At 42.3% G+C, this 24,392-nt stretch overlaps 1 protein-coding gene across 5 annotated transcripts; it reads left to right on the forward strand.

Moving 5' to 3' along the window:
- Positions 1-484: 484 nt before the first annotated feature.
- LOC106585505 (lysine-specific demethylase 2B) lies at positions 485-21,891 on the forward strand. 5 transcript variants are annotated; one of them, XM_014171787.2, is made up of 10 exons: positions 485-717; positions 14,642-14,866; positions 15,260-15,400; positions 16,225-16,311; positions 17,017-17,316; positions 17,504-18,312; positions 18,637-18,800; positions 18,936-19,097; positions 19,354-19,572; positions 20,059-21,891. In XM_014171787.2, exons 1-10 carry the CDS (start codon positions 664-666, stop codon positions 20,238-20,240), a joined length of 2,343 nt encoding a protein of 780 aa, XP_014027262.1. In that variant the 5' UTR covers positions 485-663; the 3' UTR covers positions 20,241-21,891. The 5 variants fall into 5 exon arrangements, with proteins under 5 accessions (XP_014027262.1, XP_014027264.1, XP_045562669.1 ...); XM_014171789.2 differs by having other exon boundaries at positions 17,026-17,316; XM_045706713.1 differs by lacking the exon at positions 485-717 and adding an exon at positions 12,819-13,239.
- Positions 21,892-24,392: the final 2,501 nt, after the last annotated feature.

A 24,392-nucleotide genomic window follows, 5' to 3' on the forward strand; every position in this document is an offset into this window, starting at 1 on the left:
AGCCACTGTCATAACATCTGATTTTAAACCTACTCTTAACCACACTGCTAACCCTAACGCCTAACCTTAAATTAAGACCAAAAAGCAAATGTTTTGTTTTCATGAATTCTTACAATAGAGACAATTTTGACTTTGCAGCAGGCCTATCTAAAGGGAAATCACTAAATTCTGCCTCCAGGACAAGACTCATGACAATAAACGTCAACCTGCGTGTCTGTCACTGTAGTAAAGTGAAACATGTCCTCAATCATTATGATTTTTTTTGTGTGTGATAACATGCCACTCCCTTTATTTTCAATGAGCCAGATGTGTTCCCATTGCCCATCTGTACTATTCCTGACCATTCCCTCTCTACCACCTTCCAGTCCCACTCTGACTCTGGGTGCCCTTTGTAAGCAACCCTGTAAGAAAATGCAATCTGCCTTTCCATTGGCTTTGCCTGCCCCCTGTCTCTCCTGACCTTTCCTGTGCATATTCATGAGGCTTCTTGTCGCCTTGTGTGTGCCTGTACAGCTGCTTGGTCCTGAGCTGTGTGGAGAGAGGGAGGGAGGGAGAGAGACGGAGAGAGGGGGACGAGTGAGCAGGGAACAGCAGCAGGGCTGGAGGCTTCAGCCATGTCAGTTTTCTCTACAACGCTGGACAGACGATGAGAAGAGAGGAACCATGGCCTTGTCACTGAGTGCAGACGAAGAGGATTATGATTCAGAATCTGAACAGGTCGGAGAACAGAACATTAGCCACGTTGGGTCTAATCTAATCTGCATGCTGTTTTGTCTTTCTCAAGGGGGGGGGCTTTAGACCAGTAATCCTGTGAGTAGAATGTATTTCCTCTCCCTGCCTTCTCTCTTTCTTTTCTCTATCCCCACTCACTCAGCAACATAAGCAGGAATAGGGTAATAATTTGACTAGGGAATGGATGGAAAAGGGAAACATGGTTTGTTGTTTTGGTAAGAGAACTAATCCACTGGGCAAGAGATAGCTATTTAAGAGGTCATACAGACAGACACCTTCTCCTGTCCCTGGCTCATGTTGTTGTATCCAGATGACCTATCTCAGACCCTAGCAAGAAAAGAATGAGCTGCTCACCAAAGTAGTTAGTTGATCCCAATAATTGCTTGGCTTTAAATGTGATCCAGAATCCTCTCACCTTTGGAACAAACCTTTCTCAACAAAAACCCTGAAGAGGACACAATGAATATACATTGTTGTCTACCAGCTATTTGTCACACACTGACCTGTCAGATTGTGTTCTTGGTCAAGTTACTGTGATCATGGAAAAGGATCGGTCATTGTGACTGGTATTTTTGTGTGAACAGTCAGGGTGTGGGAGAGTAGTGTAGGAGGCAGCATGACTATACATGTGAGGCCTTTCACTACACTTCACCTGAGGCTCAGTGTTGACTTTAAAAAAAAAACGAAAGTAAATAGATTACGCTAAATCAGACCATGCCTGATGTAGCACCATTGTCACATTCAGGTCTAGCTCTCTTGACAGACATACTTATTCCTTCCATGTCTAACTGCTCATACTCACGCCTAACCATGCTCTGTGCCTTTAAGAGGGCTGGAAGCAATGTTATTTCGCAGGAACCGAACTAGGGAGGGGGATGGGGAGAGGGAACAATGAGCTGCTCTTACAGCGGTTGACCGCTCTTGCCTGTTTGGAGACTTTTAGTTGTACGTTACGCTACAATAGTGCTGAACGATTAATTAACCAATATGTCGTTTTTTTCGGTTATTAAACAACAAATTGAGGGACATTGGTTCAGTTACTTGAATTCCATTTAGTTATGTTTATTGTGAGCCCATGGTGTCTTTTCTCAAGGGAAATAAAATAATTTACGAGAGAATTCAAGTCAAGAACTATGCGGGACGCTTGGTTGAAGGGAGTTGTAGTTTTCATGAAGCAAATAATCAATAGTTCAGCGCAGAAACATGGTATTTAACTTCACACAGTAGCTAGGTTTCAATCCAATTTGCGACAGATTTTAATGCGAATATTCTAATATTCAGTATGCACATTTTCCCACCAGAGATGTTTAAATCAAACGAACTTTTTGCGGATAAGAGGCTGGGCGTCATGACGTAGCGCACATACAAATAATTTACCATCAGTCCTATGTACCGAATTAAAAAGTTAAATCGGTTTCCATCGCATTTTCAACTCTGAGGGCTTTTTCACAACTGTTATTATATAGCAAATGTGACCACTCTCGTCTTGGCATATGCGCTCAAGCTAACAGCTCGCAGATACAGTGCGTGTAGGCTACCTACATTGAGATTATTATGGATGAGCGCTATTATTTGTATTTGTCAAACGGCAGCCAAGCATCGATCATCATGTCACCAGAATAAGACCCTCGATATTTATTGTAAAGAAGCATCAAGCTCATCACCTTGCACATTCACACATTGCACATTCACAACAGTAGCTATCACTACCCTGTGAAGTTCATAATGTATTTGCCGTTTGTGGCAGAACAAGGGAGAGTTCTAGAACACCGGCAAAAAAAGCCTTTATTTACATGTTGTTCATGAGTGCATTTCATAATACAATCAAGAACCAAAACTTAATTGGAAGGGTATGAGAAACCAAAAAAAGTTATTTTGTTTAGACGTAATAACGTAAATGAAGGCTATGTTGAATGGGTGCAGATGGCGATGGTTTCTTACTGCCGCCAAGAGTCGCGCGCATCCGTGTACTGGAAACGTGTATATTATTCCAGCTGTAGCCTAATAAACTGCATCCTTTCCCGAGTCGCAATGGGAGGACCACACAACATATCATCGCGTGACTCCAAGTTTATTTCCATGTGATGGTTGTAATATCAATATTTGCGCATAAAGGCGTTTCCACCGACATTTCTCCGTGTCAGATAACTTTAACGCCGGCTACAGGTTAGATACACACAGTCCGCATAGACTTTGAGAGAGGAAAGTACACAATACGATGATGAGAGGGACAGACATTTCGTGAAAGTATGCCTCATCTATTTGATGAACTAGTCAAATGATTTTACTGGAGAGAGCTGGTCCCTCCCCTTGTACTGTAAACCCCCCCCTCAGAATGAACTCAAAATAATATTTATGACCACAAATAACAATATCGACACAGTGTTTATAAACGTGGATATAGACTATGCCACTTCAGCATGCTCTTGTGGCACAGTTGATGCCACACAGGGTTATGGGCCAATGCACCAAACAACCAATACACTAAGTATACTGACTTTGTGTGCTTCAATATCATGGTTTGTGTTGTCAACACCAAAATAAATTATTGATCATAGTCTGCTGATGGAAAAACGTATGTATGGCTTTACACCCCCTGCTGTATGGTGGATAAAGAGTTACCTGTTTAACAGAACACAGAGGGTGTTCTTTAATGGAAGCGCCTCTAACATAATCCAGGTAGAATCAGGTATTCCCCATGGCAGCTGTTTAGGCCCCTTTACTTTTTCAATCTTTACTAACAACATGCAAGTGTGTCTATGTATGCGGATGACTCAACACTATATACGTCAGCTACTACATTGAGTGATATGACTGCAACACTTAACAAAGAGCTGCAGTTTGTTTCAGAATGGATGGCAAGGAATAAGTTAGTCCTAAATATTTAAAAAAAAAAAAATCAATTGTATTTGGGACAAATCATTCACTAAACCTGAACTAAATCTTGTAATGAATAATGTGGAAAATGAGAAAGTTGAGGTGAATAAACTGCTTGGAGTAACCCTGGATTGTAAACCTGCATGGTCAAATCCTATTGATACAACAGTAGCTAAAATGGGGAGAAGTCTGTCCATAATAAAGCACAGCTCTGCCTTCTTAACACTATCAACAAGGCAGGTCCTAAAGGCCTTAGTTTTGTCACACCTGATTATTATTCAGTAGTGTGGTCAGGTGCCGCAAAGAGGGAATTAGGAAATGTACAATTGGCTCAGAACAGGGCAGCACGGCTTGCCCTTAAATGTACACGGGGCGCTAATATCAATGATATGCATATCAGTCTCATGGCTCGAAGTGGAGGAGAGATTGACTTCATCACTACTTGTTTTGTAAGAGGTGTTGACAAGCTGAATGTACCGAGCTGTCTGTTTAAACTACTAGCACACAATTCGGACACCCATGCATATCCCACAAGACATGCCACCAGAGGTCTTTTCACAATCCCCAAGTCCAGAACCGACTATTGGAGGCGCACAGTACTACATAGAGCCATGATTACATTGAACTCTTTTCCACATCAGGTAACTGATGCAAGCAGTATAATCAGATGTAAAAAAAAAAAATACAGGGAAAAATACACCATATGGAACAGCGGGGACTGTGAATGGAGAAAGGTACAGACACGCATACACACACAAGCGCTAGGACACGCCCTCTACACACACGTACATTGTAATGTTGTTGTATGGTGGTATTATACATTTTGTATTGTAGATATGTAGTGGTGTTATAATGTAGTGGTGTTATAATGTACAGTTTATCTTATGTTTTATATGTAATGTAAGTGCCTAAATGTGTTTGGACCCCAGGAAGAATAGGCAGCAGCTAATGGGGATCCCTAATTAATACGAATAAAAAGACTGTCAATCTGGACAAACAGAAAATTCATCCCTCCCTACCTTGAAGGCCTACCCAGTATCGAAGGTTTGGCTTGACAGTCTCTGAATATCATTAAACATTTTGGTGTTTATTAACAGATGTCTATTTCCATTCTTCAAATGACCGTGCTGAACAGTTTGGATTGATTAGATTTTTATTTGCCAGTAAAAATAAAAATACATACATATAGAGTAGATTAGACTATTTTTAAAAGTGACTGGGATTACACCATAAAGTTGGGGCTTATTTCCATTGTGGTCCCTATTTTTCTTGACATAGATACAGACACATTACAGAGATTCTACTGTTCAGACATAAGCCAGCTTTTGACATTCTTTTAAAAAGTGGTTATGGTTGGTATGACTTTGAGTTCCTGTGGTAGTTTGTTCCACTCAACAGTGCCAGTATATACAAATGTGTTCTTACCAGTTAGACTCTTAAATTTAAAACAGTGAATATTAGTGTCTCTGGCTCTGGTATTATGCTGACGGACATCTCTGACAAATTCTGTGGACCAGACCAAGTTGAATTAATACTACTATTTCTTTCTACAGATAGCCAGCCTAGCTGCTTAAAATGCTCGACCTCCAGATGGGGGGAGGGGGAGTTTAAGTACAATTGTTACATGCTTGTTTTGGCTGGTCTGTATCTTATTCTTTAGATGTTTGGGGCTGCTGGTGAAGCATGATGTGCAGGCATAATCAAAGCGACACTGGACAAGCGCACTTGGCAGAGTCTTTAGGGTGTCTATAGCTAGGGTTCCATCCAATTGGCAGCAGATTTTGTTGTTTCCATCAAATTGTTGTTTCCGTCAAATTGACTTGTTGCAGATAAAAGTCTGTGCGTAAATACATAGTGCACATGAAAATTACTTTTGCGGTTACATTCCCATGTACGGTTAAAGTTAAATAGGTTTCCATCGCATTTGTCACAAAAAAATGTGTCGGTATAGCAAATGTGCCCACCATGGTATTGGCACTTTGTATTTGTCAAACAGCAGCCAACCATCGATCATCATGTCACCAGAATAAGACCCTAGATATTTATTGAGCATCAAGCTCATCCCGTGCACTTTCACCACCCTGTGAAGTTCATCATTTATTTAATCTGTAGCCTAATAAATTACAAGCTTTCCCAAGTCTTAGTGGGAGGACCACACAACATACCATCACGTGACTCCAAGTTTACTTGTATAATATGATATAATAATCATGTCTAATCCTGATGGCTGATTGGTTAAAACGTATTACCACCGGCTAAATCTATGACGCTAAAATGCCTGTTTACTCTGTTCCATCTGACTGCGCAATCCACTGTCTCATCAGCCCAGCCAAGCAATTTATAAACTTGATCACTATTAAAATGTATCTAGACATTCTCACATTTCTTTTAGACTATCATTTCGTTTTCAACAGCAGAGATTTGTCTAAACCTTGCTGTCTGTCTCTCCAACATTTTGTAACATTGTTTCAATATTCAAATTCGATCTCCAGCTGTCCAATAGTAATGAACTCAGGAGTCAGGACAAGACAAGGCAGGCAGGTAGCGTTTCTCAGCTAGTCAAATCAAATCAAATGTATTTATATAGCCCTTCTTACATCAGCTGATATATCAAAGTGCTGTACAGAAACCCAGCCTAAAACCCCAAACAGCAAGCAATGCAGGTGTAGAAGCACGGTGGCTAGGAAAAACTCCCTAGAAAGGCCAAAACCTAGGAAGAAACCTAGAGGAACCAGGCTATGAGGGGTGGCCAGTCCTCTTCTGGCTGTGCCGGGTGGAGATTATAACAGAACATGGGCAAGATGTTCGAATGTTCATAAATGACCAGCATGGTCAAATAATAGTAATCACAGTGAACAGGTCAGGGTTCCATAGCCGCAGGCAGAACAGTTGAAACTGGAGCAGCAGCACGGCCAGGTGGACTGGGGACAACAAGGAGTCATCATGCCAGGTAGTCCTGAGGCATGGTCCTAGGGCTCAGGTCCTCCGAGAGAGAGAGAAAGAAAGAGAGAATTAGAGAGAGCATACTTAAATTCACACAGGGCACCGGATAAGACAGGGGAAATACTCCAGATATAACAGACTGACCCTAGCCCCCCCGACACATAAACTACTGCAGCATAAATACTGGAGGCTGAGACAGGAGGGGTCAGGAGACACTGTGGCCCCATCCGATGATATCCCCGGACAGGGCCAAACAGGTAGGATATAACCCCACTCACTTTGCCAATGCACAGCCCCCACACCACTAGAGGGATATCTTCAACCACCAACCTACCATCCTGAGACAAGGCCGAGTATAGCCCACAAAGATCTCCGCCACGGCACAACCCAAGGGGGGGCGCCAACCCAGACAGGAAGACCATGTCAGTGACTCAACCCACTCAAGTGACGCACGCCTCCTAGGGACGGCATGGAAGAGCACCAGTAAGCCAGTGACTCAGCCCCTGTAATAAGGTTAGAGGCAGAGAATCCCAGTGGAGAGAGGGGAACCGGCTAGGCAGAGACAGCAAGGGTGGTTCGTTGCTCCAGTGCCTTTCCGTTCACCTTCACACTCCTGGGCCAGACTACACTCAATCATAGGACCTACTGAAGAAATGAGTCTTCAATAAAGACTTAAAGGTTGAGACCGAGTCTGCGTCTCTCACATGGGTAGGCAGACCATTCCATAAAAATGGAGCTCTATAGGTGAAAGCCCTGCCTCCAGCTGTTTGCTTAGAAATTCTAGGGACAATTAGGAGGCCTGCGTCTTGTGACCGTAGCGTACGTGTAGGTATGTACGGCAGGACCAAATCGGAAAGATAGGAGCAAGCCCATGTAATGCTTTGTAGGTTAGCAGTAAAACCTTGAAATCAGCCCTTGCCTTAACAGGAAGCCAGTGTAGGGAGGCTAGCACTGGAGTAATATGATCAAGTTTTTGGGTTCTAGTCAGGATTCTAGCAGCCGTATTTAGCACTAACTGAAATTTTAGTGCTTTATCCGGGTAGCCGGAAAGGAGAACATTGCAGTAGTCTAACCTAGAAGTAACAAAAGCATGGATACATTTTTCTGCATCAATTTTGGACAGAAAATGTCAGATTTTTGCATTGTTACGTAGATAGAAAAAAGCTGTCCTTGAAACAATCTTGATATGTTCGTCAAAAGAGAGATCAGGGTCCAGAGTAACGCCGAGGTCCTTCAGTTTTATTTGAGACGACTGTACAACCATCAAGATTAATTGTCAGATTCAACAGATCTCTTTGTTTCTTGGGACCTAGAACAAGCATCTCTGTTTTGTCTGAGTTTAAATGTAGAAAGTTTGCAGCCATCCACTTCCTTATGTCTGAAACACAGGCTTCCAGCAAGGGCAATTTTGTGGCTTCACCACTATTCATTGAAATGTACAGCTGTGTGTCATCCGCATAGCAGTGAAAGTTAACATTATGTTTCCGAATGACATCCCCAAGAGGTAAAATATATAGTGAAAACAATAGTGGTCCCAAAACGGAACCTTGAGGAACACCGAAATTTACAATTGATTTGTCAGAGGACAAACCATTCGCAGAGACAAACTGATATCTTTCCGACAGATAAGATCTAAACCAGGCCAGAACTTGTCCATGTAGACCAATTTGGGTTTCCAAATTAGTCGAAATCATGACTCAGCTGGCATAATTTTTATGGATATATACAAATAAATGTAAATTGTAAAAAAGTCAAACGAAATGAAGTGCAGCTAGTTTGCAGTCTTTACAGCTTCCGTTTGGAGTGATTTTGTTGTCTGTGTTGTTGGTTAGCTGTTGTTGGCTAGCTCCTCTGAACAACAGTGTCCTGACGAGCGAGCACATTTTCTTTGCAAGGCAAAATTGTGCCTCATTAGCTCATTGTTATGGATGTATCCATATAAATATTGGCACGGTTAGCAAAATGGCTTGACAAAATGTAATTCTAGCATCCTCAAAATGGCTTCAGATTAACCAGGTTTCCATCCAATCTTTTTATGCGAGTCAAGTAAATGCCGGATAGAAAATGACACAACAGTCCTGATGGAAGCAGCAAATGTCAGTATTTTGTTGACAAAACAAAATACGCTAGACAAGGTGAGATCTGTTTTTGTTGGTAAAATGTGTTATGTGCGAAATAGCGGTTATTTAAGTGATAATGCCCAAGAAGACATGTTTGGAGGATATATTGGCACGGGTGTTGCAAACCGCATGACTACAGGAGACTTTTGAAGTAGCCTAATCAGATTAAAACATTGACTGGTTGTGTGTTTATGCCACACACACACACAAGGTAATACATTTGAAAAGGTAAATGACAAATATTTAGCTTATTTTGAAGCATTAGGTTCTAGGTGTGCTAGGAATAGGTACTCTGATTGGAGGAGGTAGAGTGCACATTATGCTTCCGGCAGGCCCAGTTATTCAGGTAACATGCTGACCACACCGCGTGCGTTGCAAAATAAATGTACACATACATGTTAATCAATCACTGCACCCACACTGCTCGCACATTTCAATAAGCGTCTGCGTAGCCAGGCACTTAAATAGAACTTGGTTCTATTTGTGATGCTTGATGCGCTGCAAGTCCCACCTTTCCCATCTCCTCATTGGTTTTTAGGACCATATACCCACGTGGGTGATTGAAAGATGAACTGAGGTTTACACTCCAGTCCAGTTGGTGGTGGTAATGCACCTTGCCAACCGCCATATAAAGTCAGAAGAAGAAGAAGCCCGGCTGTGTCAGTTGATTGTAAGTTAAACTTAGGCATCACACTACCCATGAAGGAATACCTAAGACACATTTTTACTGTCAGTCATTAGCGGCCGTTTAGAATCTATGTTCCTTTTTCCTTCTTCCTTTTTTGTATATATATTAGTTGAAGTGCACCAGTCCCTCCTGCAGCAAAGCACCCCCACAACATTATGCTGCCACCCCCGTGCTTCACGGTTGGGATGGTGTTCTTTGGCTTGCAAGCCTCCCCCTTTTTCCTCCAAACATAACGATGGTCATTATGGCCAATGAGTTCTATTTTTGTTTCATCAGACCAGAGGACATTTCTCCAAAAAGTACGATCTTTGTCCCCATGTGCAGTTGCAAACCGTAGTCTGTCTTTTTTTATGGCGGTTTTGGAGCAGTGGCTTCTTCCTTGCTGAGTGGCCTTTCAGGTTATGTCGATATAGGACTCGTTTTACTGTGGATATAGATACCTTTGTATCTGTTTCCTCCAGCATCTTCACAAGGTCCTTTGCTGTTGTTCTGGGATTGATTTGCACTTTTCGCACCAGAGTATGTTCATCTGTAGGAGACAGAACGCGTCTCCTTCCTGAGCGGTATGACGGCTGCGTGGTCCATGGTATTTATACTTGCGTACTATTGTTTGTACAGATGAATGTGGTACCTTCAGGTGTTTGGAAATTGCGCCAAAGGATGAACCAGACTTATGGAGGACTGCAATTTTTTTCTGAGGTCTTGGCTGATTTCTTTTGATTTTCACATGATGTCAAGCAAAGAGGCACTGAGTTTGAAGGTAGGCCTTGAAATACATCCACAGGTACACCTCCAATTGACTAAAATGATGTTGATTAGCCTGTCAGAACATTCTAAAGCCGTGACACCATTTTCTGGAATTTTTCAAGCTGTTTAAAGGCACAGTCAACTTAGTGTATGTAAACTTCTGACCCACTGGAGTTGTGATACAGTGAAATAATCTCTGTAAACAATTGTTGGAAAAATTACTTGTGCCATGCACAAAGTAGATGTCCTAACCAACTTGCCAAAACTATAGTTTGTTAACAAGAAATTTGTGAAATGGTTGAAAAACGAGTTTTAATGACTCCAACCTAAGTGTATGTAAACTTCCGACTTCAAGGTCCTAAACGATATCATAACCGCCATCGATTAGAGACATTACTGTGCAGCCGTATTCATCGACCTGGCCAAGGCTTTCGACTCTGTCAATCACCGCATTCTTATCGGCAGACTCAACAGCCTTGTTTTCTCAAATGACTGCCTCGCCAGGTTCACCAACTACTTCTCTGATAGAGTTCAGTGTGTCAAATCGGAGGGCCTGTTTTCCGGACCTCTGGCAGTCTCTATGGGGGTGCCACAGGTTTCAATTCTCGGGCAGACTCTCTTCTCTGTATACATCAATGATGTCGCTCTTGCTGCTGGTGATTCTCTGATCCACCTCTACGCAGACGACACCATTCTGTATACTTCTGGCCCTTCTTTGGACACTGTGTTAACTAACCTCAATACGAGCTTCAATGCCATACAACTCTCCTTCCGTGGCCTCCAACTGCTCTTAAATGCAAGTAAAACTAAATGCATGCTCTTCAACCGATCGCTGCCCGCACCTGCCCGCCCGTCCAGCATCACTACTCTGGACAGTTCTGACTTAGAATATGTGGACAACTACAAATACCTAGGTTTCTGGTTAGACTGTAAACTCTCCTTCCAGTCTCACATTAAGCATCTCCAATCCAAAATTAAATCTAGAATCGGCTTCCTATTTTGCAACAAAGCATCCTTCACTCATGCTGCCACACATACCCTCGTAAAACTGACTATCCTACCGATCCTCGACTTCGGCAATGTCATTTACAAAATAGCCTCCAACACTCTACTCAACAAATTGGATGCAGTCTATCACAGTGCCATCCGTTTTGTCACGAAAGCCCCATATACTACCCACCATTGCGGCCTGTATGCTTTCGTTGGCTGGCCCTCGCTTCATACTCATTGCCAAACGCACTGGCTCCAGGTCATCTACAAGTCTCTGCTAGGTAAAGCCCCGCCTTATCTCAGCTCACTGGTCACCATAGCAGCACCCACCCGTAGCACGCGCTCCAGCAGATATCTCACTATTCACCCCCAAAGCCAATTCCTCCTTTGACCGCCTTTCCTTCCAGTTCTCTGCTGCCAATGACTGGAACGAACTGCAAAAATCACTGAAGCTGGAGACTCATATCTCCCTCACTAGCTTTAAGCACCAGCTGTCAGAGCAGCTCAGAGATCACTGCACCTGTACATAGCTCATCTGTAATATAGCCCATCGAACTACCTCATCCCGATACAGTATTTATTTATTATTGATCTTGCTCCTTTGCACCCCAGTATCTCTACTTGCACATTCATCTTCTGCACATCAATCACTCCAGTGTTTAATTGGTATATTGTAATTACTTCGCCACCATGGACTATTTATTGCCTTACCTCCCTTATCTTACCTCATTTGCACACACTGTATATACATTTTTTTCTACTGTGTTATTGGCTGTATGTTTGTTTATTCCATGTGTAACTCTGTGTTGTTGTATGTGTCGAACTGCTTTACTTTATTCTTGGCCAGTTGTAAATGAGAACTTGTTCTCAACTAGCCTAGCTGGTTAAATAAAGGTGAAATAAAAAAATTAAACCCACACACCCACTCAGTCATTGTTTATGAAGTGGGTTATTTTGATCTTATTCTTTTGGCGCAGTTGTGGAGATGTCATGGACTTCCCTCCCTTTTGTGTGCATTGTTGTGGTGTGCTGTGGTCCACTGAAGCCAGGCAGATGGTGAACCCTGTGACTTCCCCCCACAGCACTGGGATCCACAGTGAAACTGATCAGATAAGGCCCCCATCTCGGCCTAGTGTTTTAGGGCCTCATCAAACAAACCTAACATTCCTAGCACATTAATCAGCCAAGTTACAGTAAGTGTTGGTATTCAGTCTGGAACTATTATAGGTCAAGATGCTTTTGTAAACAATCATCAAATTAGTGTTTCATAGGCCTACTTTTGACTCAGACGACTTTAGTTCTTTTTTTTAAAGACGATACACGTCTTAAAGATTGGAGTTATGATTTCTTGGAAGAGAGGCATAGGAGGAGGATCACTCCTCATTTTAGCCACCATATTTAGTACTTTCTCCTGTAATTCAGAGGTTTCACATAACATGGCATAGATGGACCATACGCTTGTTGATTAAAACAAATAAAAGATAAACAAACTCATGCCCCCTTGGCAGAACAGATATTCGAAGAACATCACTCTTTTCATAACTCACATACACAGAACACTTTGTCAAGCAGTTTGTCATGCTGTTGCACAATTAACTTGGATATTTGTAACAAGAGGGTATCAGCTACTTTATTCAAGGACTCCTTCAGGGTAAAGAGGAGTTTGTTTGAGAGGAAAATAGGTCATGTAGCACACGTGGGTTTCTAATAGTCCTACGTTGATTGCTTTGGTGATCTGTTGTGTTGGATATAATGTTGTAGAGATTTCTGTTAAAAGGTCTCTAAAAAATCAGTTAGAGGAATTTCAATATTTTAAGACAATGCCAGGAATGTGCCAATCACACTTGAATGTTGTGCAATGCTGATAGTCATATCATTTGCAGCCTCTGCCCTCCTTCTGATGTCTTCCTTGTACATACACTCCTTGGTTGAACAGATTTATTAGGAAAACCATCAGATTGTAGTCTGTTTCCCATTTCCAGTTGGATGTTGCGTCAACAACAACCCCGTATGCTTGAGAATCTGTTTCGGATCTGGAATTATGCTTGAGGATGGCCAAAGATGAGATGAAGGTAAAAGGTTATTATAACAACTCTCTTTCCAAACCTGAAGAAAAGCTTCCCGGTGAAGAATCGTCTTGTGGTATGTATCCCCAGTGACATCTTATTCTAGTATTCATGAAGGAACACTTTGTTCTCATTGACCCTGGTCTAGCGTTTTTCTTCTCTCTCTTTAGCCCTCTGCAAGAATTCCATCTGCTTTTATAAGATGGCGGTTTGGTCCTTATTAGCTATATCTGTTCCAGGAGGATGATTATGTAAGGGCTGTGACGTGACAATGTTGCTCAGTATTTGTTTGGGAGTGGAAGGTTTTCACTGTTGTGTATTAATCCTTAACTGAGGAGCATTGCCAGGTGGTAAGATTTTTTGTGGACCTGTGTGTGTTGCTGTCTTGTGATTTAGTTTCTTTAATGGATGGACCTACTGGCTCATACAGTGGTAGATAATTTTCCAGAAATACACACGCGAACCTCCAGATTAAACCATATTTGACACCATGCAATTGGTTGTACCTTTTATTTAGGGGAGTAGGTTGTGTAAATAGCGTATCAGCTTTATAGATGTCCTTTGCAGGAGATCAGAGGCAGGACATAATGCTCGACTGGAACTGAGTGACAAGCAGCAGATTCTACACTACACTAATCGATCTCACCCCATAAACAGTGTTTTTAGTGCCAGTAAGAACAGCCTCCAGGGGAATGAATGACCCAATCTACAGGAGCACATTCAACTCTGTTTTTCCAGCGTGTCTCCTAGGGCCTGAAGCGATATGTGTACTTTATGAGAAAATAAAGTAACAGTTTTACTTCTGCCAGAGGAGCCATGAAAATGTTCAATTTCAAAACAATCCTAACCTCTCCACAGCCCTCCCATTTAAAGCTAAAGTACAGTATGTCTCTGCTAGTTCTCATCTCCTTTCATTATTCTATTCAAATGGTTAGGAAAAGCAGGGGAACTGTGTTGCCAAGGAAACACTCGCCTCTGCAGCAAAAAATACATTTCTCAGAAATGGCGTAGGGAATATCTAATTTTTATTGTTCTGGTGGCTCTAGGCTCGGGTAAAGAGCATTGAAATGAATTTTTACCTGTGAACCTCTATTTGTGGTGTCACGGGGTGGGAGAGAATCTTTTTATTTTCTTGGACAGAGGCTGATTTTTAGATTTGGCATTTAGAGAGGTTTAGAAAGGTACTGTATGTGGCTCGCAGCCGGTGGCTTCAGTGCAGTACTGTTTCACTAGCTTTATGACTGTCAGGAGTAGACCATACTAGATGTTTTGTGTTCCATAATGAAGCAGAATGTAGGTTACTCTCTTAGGCAATTGTGCCCATTTGAATTGCCTTTCTAAAGTAGTTTCCAAATACTCAAGATTGAATATTGGTTGGAGAGGACCAGGGAGCCAATGACCGGACTCAAAAAGTCTACTTCCAGGGACAAGAGGTAATGGACGTAATAACATAAATTGTATTATTTTTCTCTCTGCAGAAACGGGAAGCCAACCGGCCAAAGCCCAAGATGGGGACTTCAGCAGCGGTCAAGCTGCCGTCCAATCGCAGTGCGTCTGGCGCCAGACGCAGGAGAACACGCTGCCGAAAGTGTGAGGCGTGCCTCCGAACTGAGTGTGGAGAATGTCACTTCTGTAAAGACATGAAGAAGTTTGGAGGACCCGGGCGCATGAAGCAGTCCTGTATCATGAGGCAGTGCATTGCAGTGAGTAAAGCCATAGTAACCACACAGGCTTTTCATCATTCATACTATTTAGCAGATAGTTCAGTTAGCCTATATTGTCTTATCCAGTGCTACAGTGCTGTGCCACAAATACAAAAGACTGTGCATTTGACATGAAAATCATAAGACTCATTCATGTGACAAAGGTCTCTAGATTCTGTTGAGTCCATTCAGTGGATATTTGTCTACGGCTTGGCATAGTCGCCAATGTCTGTTAATGATTTTCCTAAAACAGGAAACAGAATGACCAGTAGCAGCTTATCAACACTATTTGCAAATATTATTGCACACCGGCATAATGGAGACACTGTGTGTGTTACTGTCAATGAGTTTGACAGTTGTCAGTGAATGTGTTTTTGTATTTGTCCTTTGCAGCCTGTCCTGCCCCACACAGCTGTGTGTGTGGTGTGCGGAGAAGCAGGGAAGGAGGACACATTGGAGGAGGAGGACAAGTTCAACGTCATGCTCATGGAGTGCTCCATCTGCAATGAGATTGTCCACCCCAACTGCTTAAAGGTGAGACAGGATGAGCATGTCGAGTCGTGATTGAACACAACCGTGACTGAACACGAGGCCAAGCCTCCACCTGATGAGTTTGATGATTCATTATTTGTGAGTGAGATTCACCTGAATATTTATGATACGGTTGAGTGATTTATATGCTTTGACACACACATGAAGGCAAAATCCTGGAATGTTTGCCTTTGTACTAACGGCAGATGATTCACTGTGTTTGACTGTCAAACAGTTTTACAAGGCAACTTGATGAGTCATTGGTGTGGTGGGGACTTCCTGTTGTTGTTTGACACTGAGTCACCTCATCACTTTCCCTCTTCCAGCCAGACTTGCAGTAGGCTGTGTCCAGTTGAAATCAAATGATGCTAGAATACGACTTTGCAGTGTTGTTGACATTGCTGGGTGGAGCCGGATGCAAATGAAATACAAAGCTGCTCATGCACTCTTAGGAGCCATTCAGCCAAAGCATAACATGTCATAGCATGTCCTTGCTCGAACCTGTTCTAATGAAGTGAAGTTGTGAACTACATCAGATATTAGGAACACAGCCTTTGTGTTTGTTGTATTCCAGGCACATAACACACTTATGGTAAGGTATTTCTGAATAATATAGATTTTTCATTGTTAGAGGTTGTTGTTTGCTAGAGTTTGTCACTTTTTAAATGTGTCAGAAATAAAGTGTTAAACTGCCTCACACAAAGAGGTGACAACAGTCACTTTCAGTTCCCTGTTCATTCCTCTCTGTGCTGAACACATTGTACATTAGACTGACTCCCCTTCTGCCCTTTTCGTCTTAACTCTCTCTTTTACTTCATGCTTTTCAGGTTAAAGATGCCTCTGGCGTGGTGAACGATGAACTTCCTAACTGTTGGGAATGTCCCAAATGCAACTACGCTGGGAAAACCGGAAAAGTGAGTACCTACAAATGTAGGATCTTAATTTGAGCCAGTTTGCTCCAGCAGGAACTTAATCCTGCAGCAAAAGGATATGTGGATTATAGTTAATTGATATTTTGTAGCGGTTGATACATTTGAAATTATAAACTTCAGAAGACTTATTAAACCTCAAATTCACTTCAAGTTTTAAATGTCCTGCTTTGCAGGACAGTTCTCCTGCAACAGGGTGATCATACATCTGTATATGAATGCATCATTTTAAGTACTTACTGTAGGCAGCCCATCATAGAATACTATCTACTCTGAAGTTCATAAGCATTAATATGAAATTGATATTTTAGTTTCCCCTTTCTCCAAAGATAAAGCACACACCAATTTTGTCATCTGATGTTGGACTAGGAAACAGTGCTGTGAACCATCTTTGGAAAACACTCTCCAAATAATTATTCTTTAAAGTCAGAGGCATTTCATAATGTCTTTACTTTGTGGTTTCTTACTTCCTGTTCATCTACTTACTATATCACATGGTTCAATGCCCTGTGTCTGTTACACGGGAAGGAAACAAACATCTAATTCTCTAGAAGTGGCACAGTCACAGTCTAAGTAGTTTACAATGTCTGACTTGTTTCACCATTGAAACAAGTACAGTATCTCAGTTTGGTGACCCTGTCGTGATAGGCGAAATATATAAAGTTGTCTTCCCTGTTTTTCCACCTTCTGGTCTGCAAGCAAAAAAGGGGACCGGGGTTCAAGTATGCGTCTAACCTCCCTGGCTCCCTGCTGAAGGAGCAGAAGGCAGTCAAGGAGGAGGGTGAGTCCACATCTACGTCTACAGCCAAGAGGAAGCCAGAGGGGGATGATATCTCCAGACACAGACCTGAGGAACGGGAGCCCCTCTACAGACACCCCCCTGTCCTGACCCCCAGCACCCTGCCTCGGCCCAGACCTGAGGACAAACTGAGGAAGAAGAGGAAGCTCTTCGATGATGACGAGGAAGAGGACTTCAGTGTGAGGAAGAAGGTAGACTCCTATTTCATAATGCGGTTTCTGTTTCAGTGTCTGTTAGTATAATGTTACTCATTGACTATGCATGGCAATTTTCATGCTGTGCCAAGCAACTCCTTTTGTAAAATGTTTGGATGTTGATATGTGCTCTGGTATCCATAGTTGCACATGCTCTCTAACTAAACCTCCCTCTCCCCCACAGGGAAAGGCAGATGAATCTCTGTTCCCCAAACTCCTTCATCAGATCAAGACTGAGGAGGAAGACCAGGAGGAGGAAGTGGATAAGGAGGATACAGACTCTCTTTTCTGGCGAGGCCTGGAGAGGAGAGATCGTTTAGGAGATACCGAGGACTGGGCAGAGGACGGGGATGGCAAGGACACAAAGACAAACTTTCCAAGGCCTCCTCTCAAAACTCCTGTTCTAGACAGTGACCAGTCTCACTGCAGCTCTCCACAGGCTGGCCCCAGCAGCGAGGGTGGCAGTGAACCCCAGGAGAAGGGCCCACGCCCCAAAGCGCGCCGCAAACGCCGTTTACCTAATAAGGAGCTGAGCAAAGCACTGAACCAGGAGATCCAAAAGACTGAGGACTGCCTAGCCAATGAGAACCGCCAGCCCCTCAAGGTGGAGCCAGAGAGTGAGAATGAGGAGCCCAAGAGGGGCTTCCGCATCGGCAGTGACCTGGGAGGGGAGCGCCCCCACCTCCGGACCAAGGAAATGAACGGCACCCCCTGGGAGCTGCGCCACTTCTACCCCAGCCAGATCACCCCTCTGGGCTTCAACAGGAGCTCCCCTGGCACCCGGCCCCTGCCCCCACGCTCCCCACCCAAGTGTGTCCAAATGGAGCGCCACGTAATCCGGCCACCCCCCATCAGCCCTCCGCCGGACAGACTGCCCCTGGTGGACGGGAAGACTCATGCGGTGCAGCGAGAGGTCTGGATGAAGCTCTTTGGACACTTCACACACAAGGAGCTGTGTGTCTGCATGCGTGTCTGCAAGACATGGAATAGATGGTGAGAGCTCTTACTATTCCCACTCATATTTTTAGTTTACATTTAAGGGCCTATAAAACATAAAATAAAGATGCGTTATAAAAATTGGGTCCCTGAAAATTGTGCACCATTGTGTACGTCATCCATTTCGTATGATGTGTTACGTCCTGCATAAAAAATTGTTAGGAATTCCAATTCTTAAAATATGTTACTAATTTGTAAGTGCTTAAGATCCCGTTCAATCTCTTTAACACTCACATTCAAATATACTAATTATCTAGAACATTGTGAATTTTAGTCCAAGCCAGATTGTGAGTGTGTATTTCTATTGTCTATCTCTGACAGGTGCTGTGATAAAAGACTGTGGACCAACATCGATCTGAACCGCTGTAAATCTATCACTCCCCTTATGCTGAGTGGCATTATCCGCAGACAGCCTCTCTCACTGGACCTCAGCTGGACCAACATCTCCAAGAAGCAGCTGAGCTGGCTAATAAACCGCTTACCAGGTACATACCAGGACCATGTCAACCTCTGATCTATGGGAGAGGAAAATGTTTTGGCTAGACACCAGAGACTGTCCAAATGTGATTGTGTCTCAGCATTGAAACCCGTCTAACGCTACTCCGCTCTGTGTCCTGCAGGTCTGCGCGTGTTGCTGCTCTCAGGGTGCTCGTGGGTGGCTGTGTCTGCCCTCTGCACCTCTAGCTGCCCTCTGCTGCGCACCCTGGATGTGCAGTGGGTGGAAGGGCTCAAAGATGCCCAGATGAGGGACCTGCTCTCGCCCCCGACCGATAACAGACCAGGTAACCACCTGCAACAAGAGGGGAGAGTTAGGTGAAATTGACATGAGTGTATTATAGCAACCTCTGGTGGTTCTTCTGGGTGTGACAGGACTGGGAGGCTTTTCTTTCTAAAAACCCATTAGGAAGAAAAATGAGTGTATCTTAAGATAGTTCACGTTTAATTGAAGGATGTTAACGAAAATGTATCAGATTACTCGCCATGTTTGACTGCGAGATGAGAAATCACTCCTATTTTGTTCATGCTCTCCACCCTCAGGTCAGTTGGACAACCGCTGTAAACTGAGGAACATCCTGGACTTGCGTCTGGCCGGACTGGACATCACAGACGCCTCCCTGCGTCTGATTATCAGACATATGCCGTTACTTTCCCGACTGGACCTGAGCTACTGCAACCACATCAACGACCATTCGGTCAACCTGCTGACGGCCGCAGGGACCACAACCAGAGATTCCCTCACAGAGATCAACCTGTCAGGTAGGAACCCTGTCAGTCACACCACTCTCACAACCTCAGTATTAGCACCAGGGGCTAGAGTAATACAACAGCACAGAGGCGGTTTTTATTTACTCTGCTATGTCACTTGTTTATTTTTTTGGGGCTACCTTCGGAGGACAAAATGTAACTTTTTACAGCTTTTTCTTTTGTTGTTACATGCACATTCTAAACACATTTTAGAAACATACCACTTATTTTAACTTTTTTTTACAGTAGTTACATTATACAATTTTACATTATACATCGTGTTTTCAGTCATAACTATTATAGAATAAGCTATTTCACTTTTCTCTTAATGTTAAAGAATATCAAAGATGTATTTATTTTCTGTCTTATCTGATTTCACAGTTATTTTTAATTTTTATTATAGTTTGAAAGTCTATGTTGCATTTAGGCTTCATAATATTCAATCCGGTTCTCTACGGGTTTCCTCATGCCTGGCTGTGTTTTTGTCTCCACCTCAAGTTTGTAATAGGGTGACAGACCATTCCCTTACCTTCTTCAAGCGCTGTGGAAGCATCTGTCACATTGACCTGCGCTATTGCAAACAGGTGACCAAGACGGCCTGTGAACAGTTCATAGCAGAGATGTCTGTGAGTGTACAGTTTGGACTCAAAGAGGACAAATTACTGCAGAAACTCAGCTAGACACTGACATTAAGGCCAGAATATCCACAGCAAAAAATAACTACCCTTTGCACTTAATGGAGGAAGACAAGGTTCCCCATCAAGCCTGCACTGGTTGGTTTTCTATGTTTATTTCTTCTTCATTGGAGAATCTACTGTGTTTAGATTTGTGAACGAACAATGTCATATAAGTTGATGAGAGAAGCAGAAGTGTGTAAATTAACAAGGGGGGTGGTCAAAATGTTTGCATCAATGTCTTTCTGGATGTTACAAACCCATTATTGTACTGAAAGTCAAAGATGTACTGGACAGGAGATGGGGAGGGAAAACAAAGCATGCATTAGTTTATTTTTGTGTTAAGATTGTACCTTTTTCAAAGGCTTGTGTTTGTTGCATTTAATTTGTTGGGGGATTTGTTTTCTATTACTTATACATGTTAAATGTTTAACATTTTTTTATACAACAATAATTCACACATTGGGCTAACATTTGAGGTCATAGTGAAGCTTTATGTATGCAGTACCATACACACCCCAGATTTCAACTCTTAGAACTGAATATTTGCCTATAGTACTTTAAATCAGTTTGCCTTGACACCGATGGTAATATGTATTTTTGGATGCTGTTTTTTTTACCTGATATCATGTGCCAAATTCTGAAGGTGACATTACAAGTTAATGGTAGTTACTGACTTGGACTGGATTTAATTTAATACTTTACTTAAAAAAATGAACATAAGACTATTATTATAAAATAATACATGTTTTAAATGTTTAAATAAATAAGAATTAAATAAATGTTGCAAAGATGGTTAGGTTAATGAATATATCTTGAAATGAATCAGTCAATAAATATTGACATAAGGAATGTTAGTCAAATGTATTTTTTCAATCTCTCAGTACCTTCTGCATTTTCCTATGTTTCGTACATATGTCAATCTCATTGTGTTTCACATGTTTTAGCACTCAAGAGCCCATAATGTGAGATTCTGTCAAGTAATTGAGTCATCTGCTTTAAAGGGCCAATCCACATTTAAAACAATAACAAAGCATTCCCCCGCCTCTGTTTTGGTAAAAAGCTGAGGGCTGGGCCTGGAGAAATGTAATCCCTCTCAAATCGAAGACTTACAAGAATGCAAAGACTGACCATCCATGATATCATAATTATAGTTTTAACCATGTTTTGAGGCAATACAGTTTGTTTACATTTGTTTACAAACATTGGAGGAATACAAGCTTATATTTTGAGTTCTGATGGGATACGACAGTTTAACTAAGCTCATGAGGCATTTGTAAGGTATATTCAAGAATCAATGAGTATATATCATTCATTTCTAAGTCCAAAAATGGGTGTAGCAACTGCAGACTGCCCCTTTACTGTTTCCACAACTGCATACAGTAACAGTGGCCTCCACGGACTTGGCATGTAATGAGTTTCTTTGAAAGAGCATTTGATCATCCTATTATTAATTCAAGATTGACTATCTATTCATTTTGTATTTATTTATATTAGTTATCATCCATAATCGTGATGTAATTATAATTTGCCATTATCTGTGAATGATATTGGCCACCTTGAATACAGATGCACATGATGTAGTTGTTTATATTTGTAAATCTAAAATCTAGCGCTATGATTGTCATTAAAAGTATATTTCTATGTATAAAATGTATTTTCATATACTATAACATTTTTTTTACCCTCAGTTGTGTGGCTTTTTGATAGGGCACAGCAGAGAATTTCCTAAATGCCAGGGTAACTGGTGACCTCGTGTGGCTTAGCTTCCAATGAGCAGGAAAGAACATTGGTATATGGACATTTCTGGAACCTTCTCACCCAACTCGGGTCATGTATTAACCATGTTTTTTTGTTTTACATTCAAGCGTTTGCCACATGGAAGCTGCTATCTGCAGCTGTCCTCTCCTAGACAAAGGCATAATCTGGCACTCTAAACACTAGTTCAACCTACAGCAGGTATTCCCAAACTGGGGCAGGTGCAATGCCGTCGGGGGTACTCCAAATAAAAATGTGATTCACATAACTTTTCATTTTTATTTTAAAAAAAATCTTCACATTTTCAAACAGTCCATTTATATATTCCAACGGGGCTATACATTTGGGTGATTTTTTTTTCTCAACTGAGTAGCCTCGTTTCACTGCCAAAAATAAAATTAAACCATCTAGTGTTCAGCGAAATAACAACACAATGTCAAATACAGGTAGCCTAGTCAAATAATTATCATCCAATCACATTAACCGTTACTCTATCGCGGGAATTCCACTAACGGTCCATATGTAGCCAAATGTAGCTGCTGTTCATTCAGTTTGCTCGAAAAATTTATAAATGGTTAAAAAAAGTAAGGCCCTCATCCATAGAGACACATACCAGCTCTACTAGTAGTACTGCTACTACCAGCAGCACTACACCGCACCTGTCAACGACACAAGTTGTTCTGCATCCACGAGCACATCCAATGCTAGCATCAGTAATTCTACATTTGTTGTTAGCCCAGCTAGCATGGACACTGACAGTTGTGAATCTGATGCAGCCGAAGAGCTACTGACCCCTTACCCGAGAAAGCACCGAACAACAGACAGGGATGTTGGACCATCGAAGAGGCTCAAAGATGATGAGAACTACATTGATTTGGGGTTCACTTGTATAGGGAGTAGGGCCTTTCCTCAGCCACTGTGTTATAGTACTTTTGCACATATCTCACAACTCAATGAAACCTTCACTCTTGCGCAGACATTTAGAAACAAAACATGCCAATTTGAGCAAGAATTAAGATGACTTTCGAGTAGTAAGACATGTATAAAACCAACAGATACCATTAATAAGAAGGGGCAAGAAGTGACTTATATGGTGAACTACTGACTGGCTAGGACAGGCAAGCCCCATACGATTGTGGATTACTTAATTCTTCCTGCTTTCGCGGATATGGCTGGGACAATGCTGGGGGAAAAGGCCCAAAAAACTATACAGACAATGACTTCATCAAACAATACTGTTTCAGGACGCATCAGTGACATGGCAGGAGATGTTTTGAAACAATCACTGCTTCACATACAAGCCAGTGAATTCTGTGCGTTACAGCTGGATAAGTCAACAGACGTGGCGGGCCTGGCACAGCTCCTGGTATATGTCCGTTACATTTATAGGGGGTCAATTAAGGAAGACATCCTCTTCTGCAAACCACTGGAAACCAGGACAACAGGAGAGGATATTTTTTAAGTACTGGACAGCTTTGTGACATCAAATGGACTTTGGTGGTCAAGATGTGTTGGTGTCTGTACTGATGGCGCAAAAGACATTACAGGGAGACATAGTGGAGTGGTAACGCGTGTGCAAGCAGTTGCTCCTGACACCACTTGGGTACACTGCAACATCCACCAAGAGGCTCTCACTGCCAAGGGAATGCCTGACAGCTTGAAAGATGTTTTGGACACTACAGTGAAAATGGTTAAATTTGTTAAAGCAAGGCCCCTGAACTCTCGTGTATTTTCTGCACTATGTAATGATATGGGCAGCGACCATGTAATGCTTTTACAACATACAGAAAGAAGTGCACTGCTTATCAAGGAGCAAAGTACTGACACGTTTTTTTGAATTGAGAGACGAGCTTAAAGGACAACACACAGGTCTTTCCATCATTGTATGATTTTTTTGTGTACAAATGAACTCAAGCTTACGGACAATGTCAAATGTGATGTAGCGAAGCACCTGAGTGAGTTGGGTGCGCAATTACGCAGGTACTTTCCTGAAACGGATGACCCAAACAACTGGATTCGTTATCTGTTTCATGCCCTACCTCCAGTTCACTTATATCTGAACAAGATAGCCTCATCGAAATTGCAACAAGCGGTTCTCTGAAAATTGAATTTAATCAGAAGCCACTGCCAGATTTCTGGATTGGGCTGCGCTCAGAGTATCCTGCCTTGGCAAATCACACTGTTAAGACACTGATGCCCTTTGCAACCACGTACCTATGTGAGAGTGGATTCTCGGCCCTCACTAGCATGAAAACTAAATACAGGCACAGACTGTGTGGAAAAAGACACACTCTCCAATACAGCCCAGAGTTATGTGCATCCTTTCAAGCACACCCTTCTCATTTACCTGTGGTGAGTTATTCACAAGTTTTGATGAACAAATAAGGTTGTAAGATGGCA

Source organism: Salmo salar, chromosome ssa24, assembly GCF_905237065.1.
Source record: "Salmo salar chromosome ssa24, Ssal_v3.1, whole genome shotgun sequence".
In the NCBI taxonomy this organism is placed as follows: domain Eukaryota; kingdom Metazoa; phylum Chordata; class Actinopteri; order Salmoniformes; family Salmonidae; genus Salmo; species Salmo salar.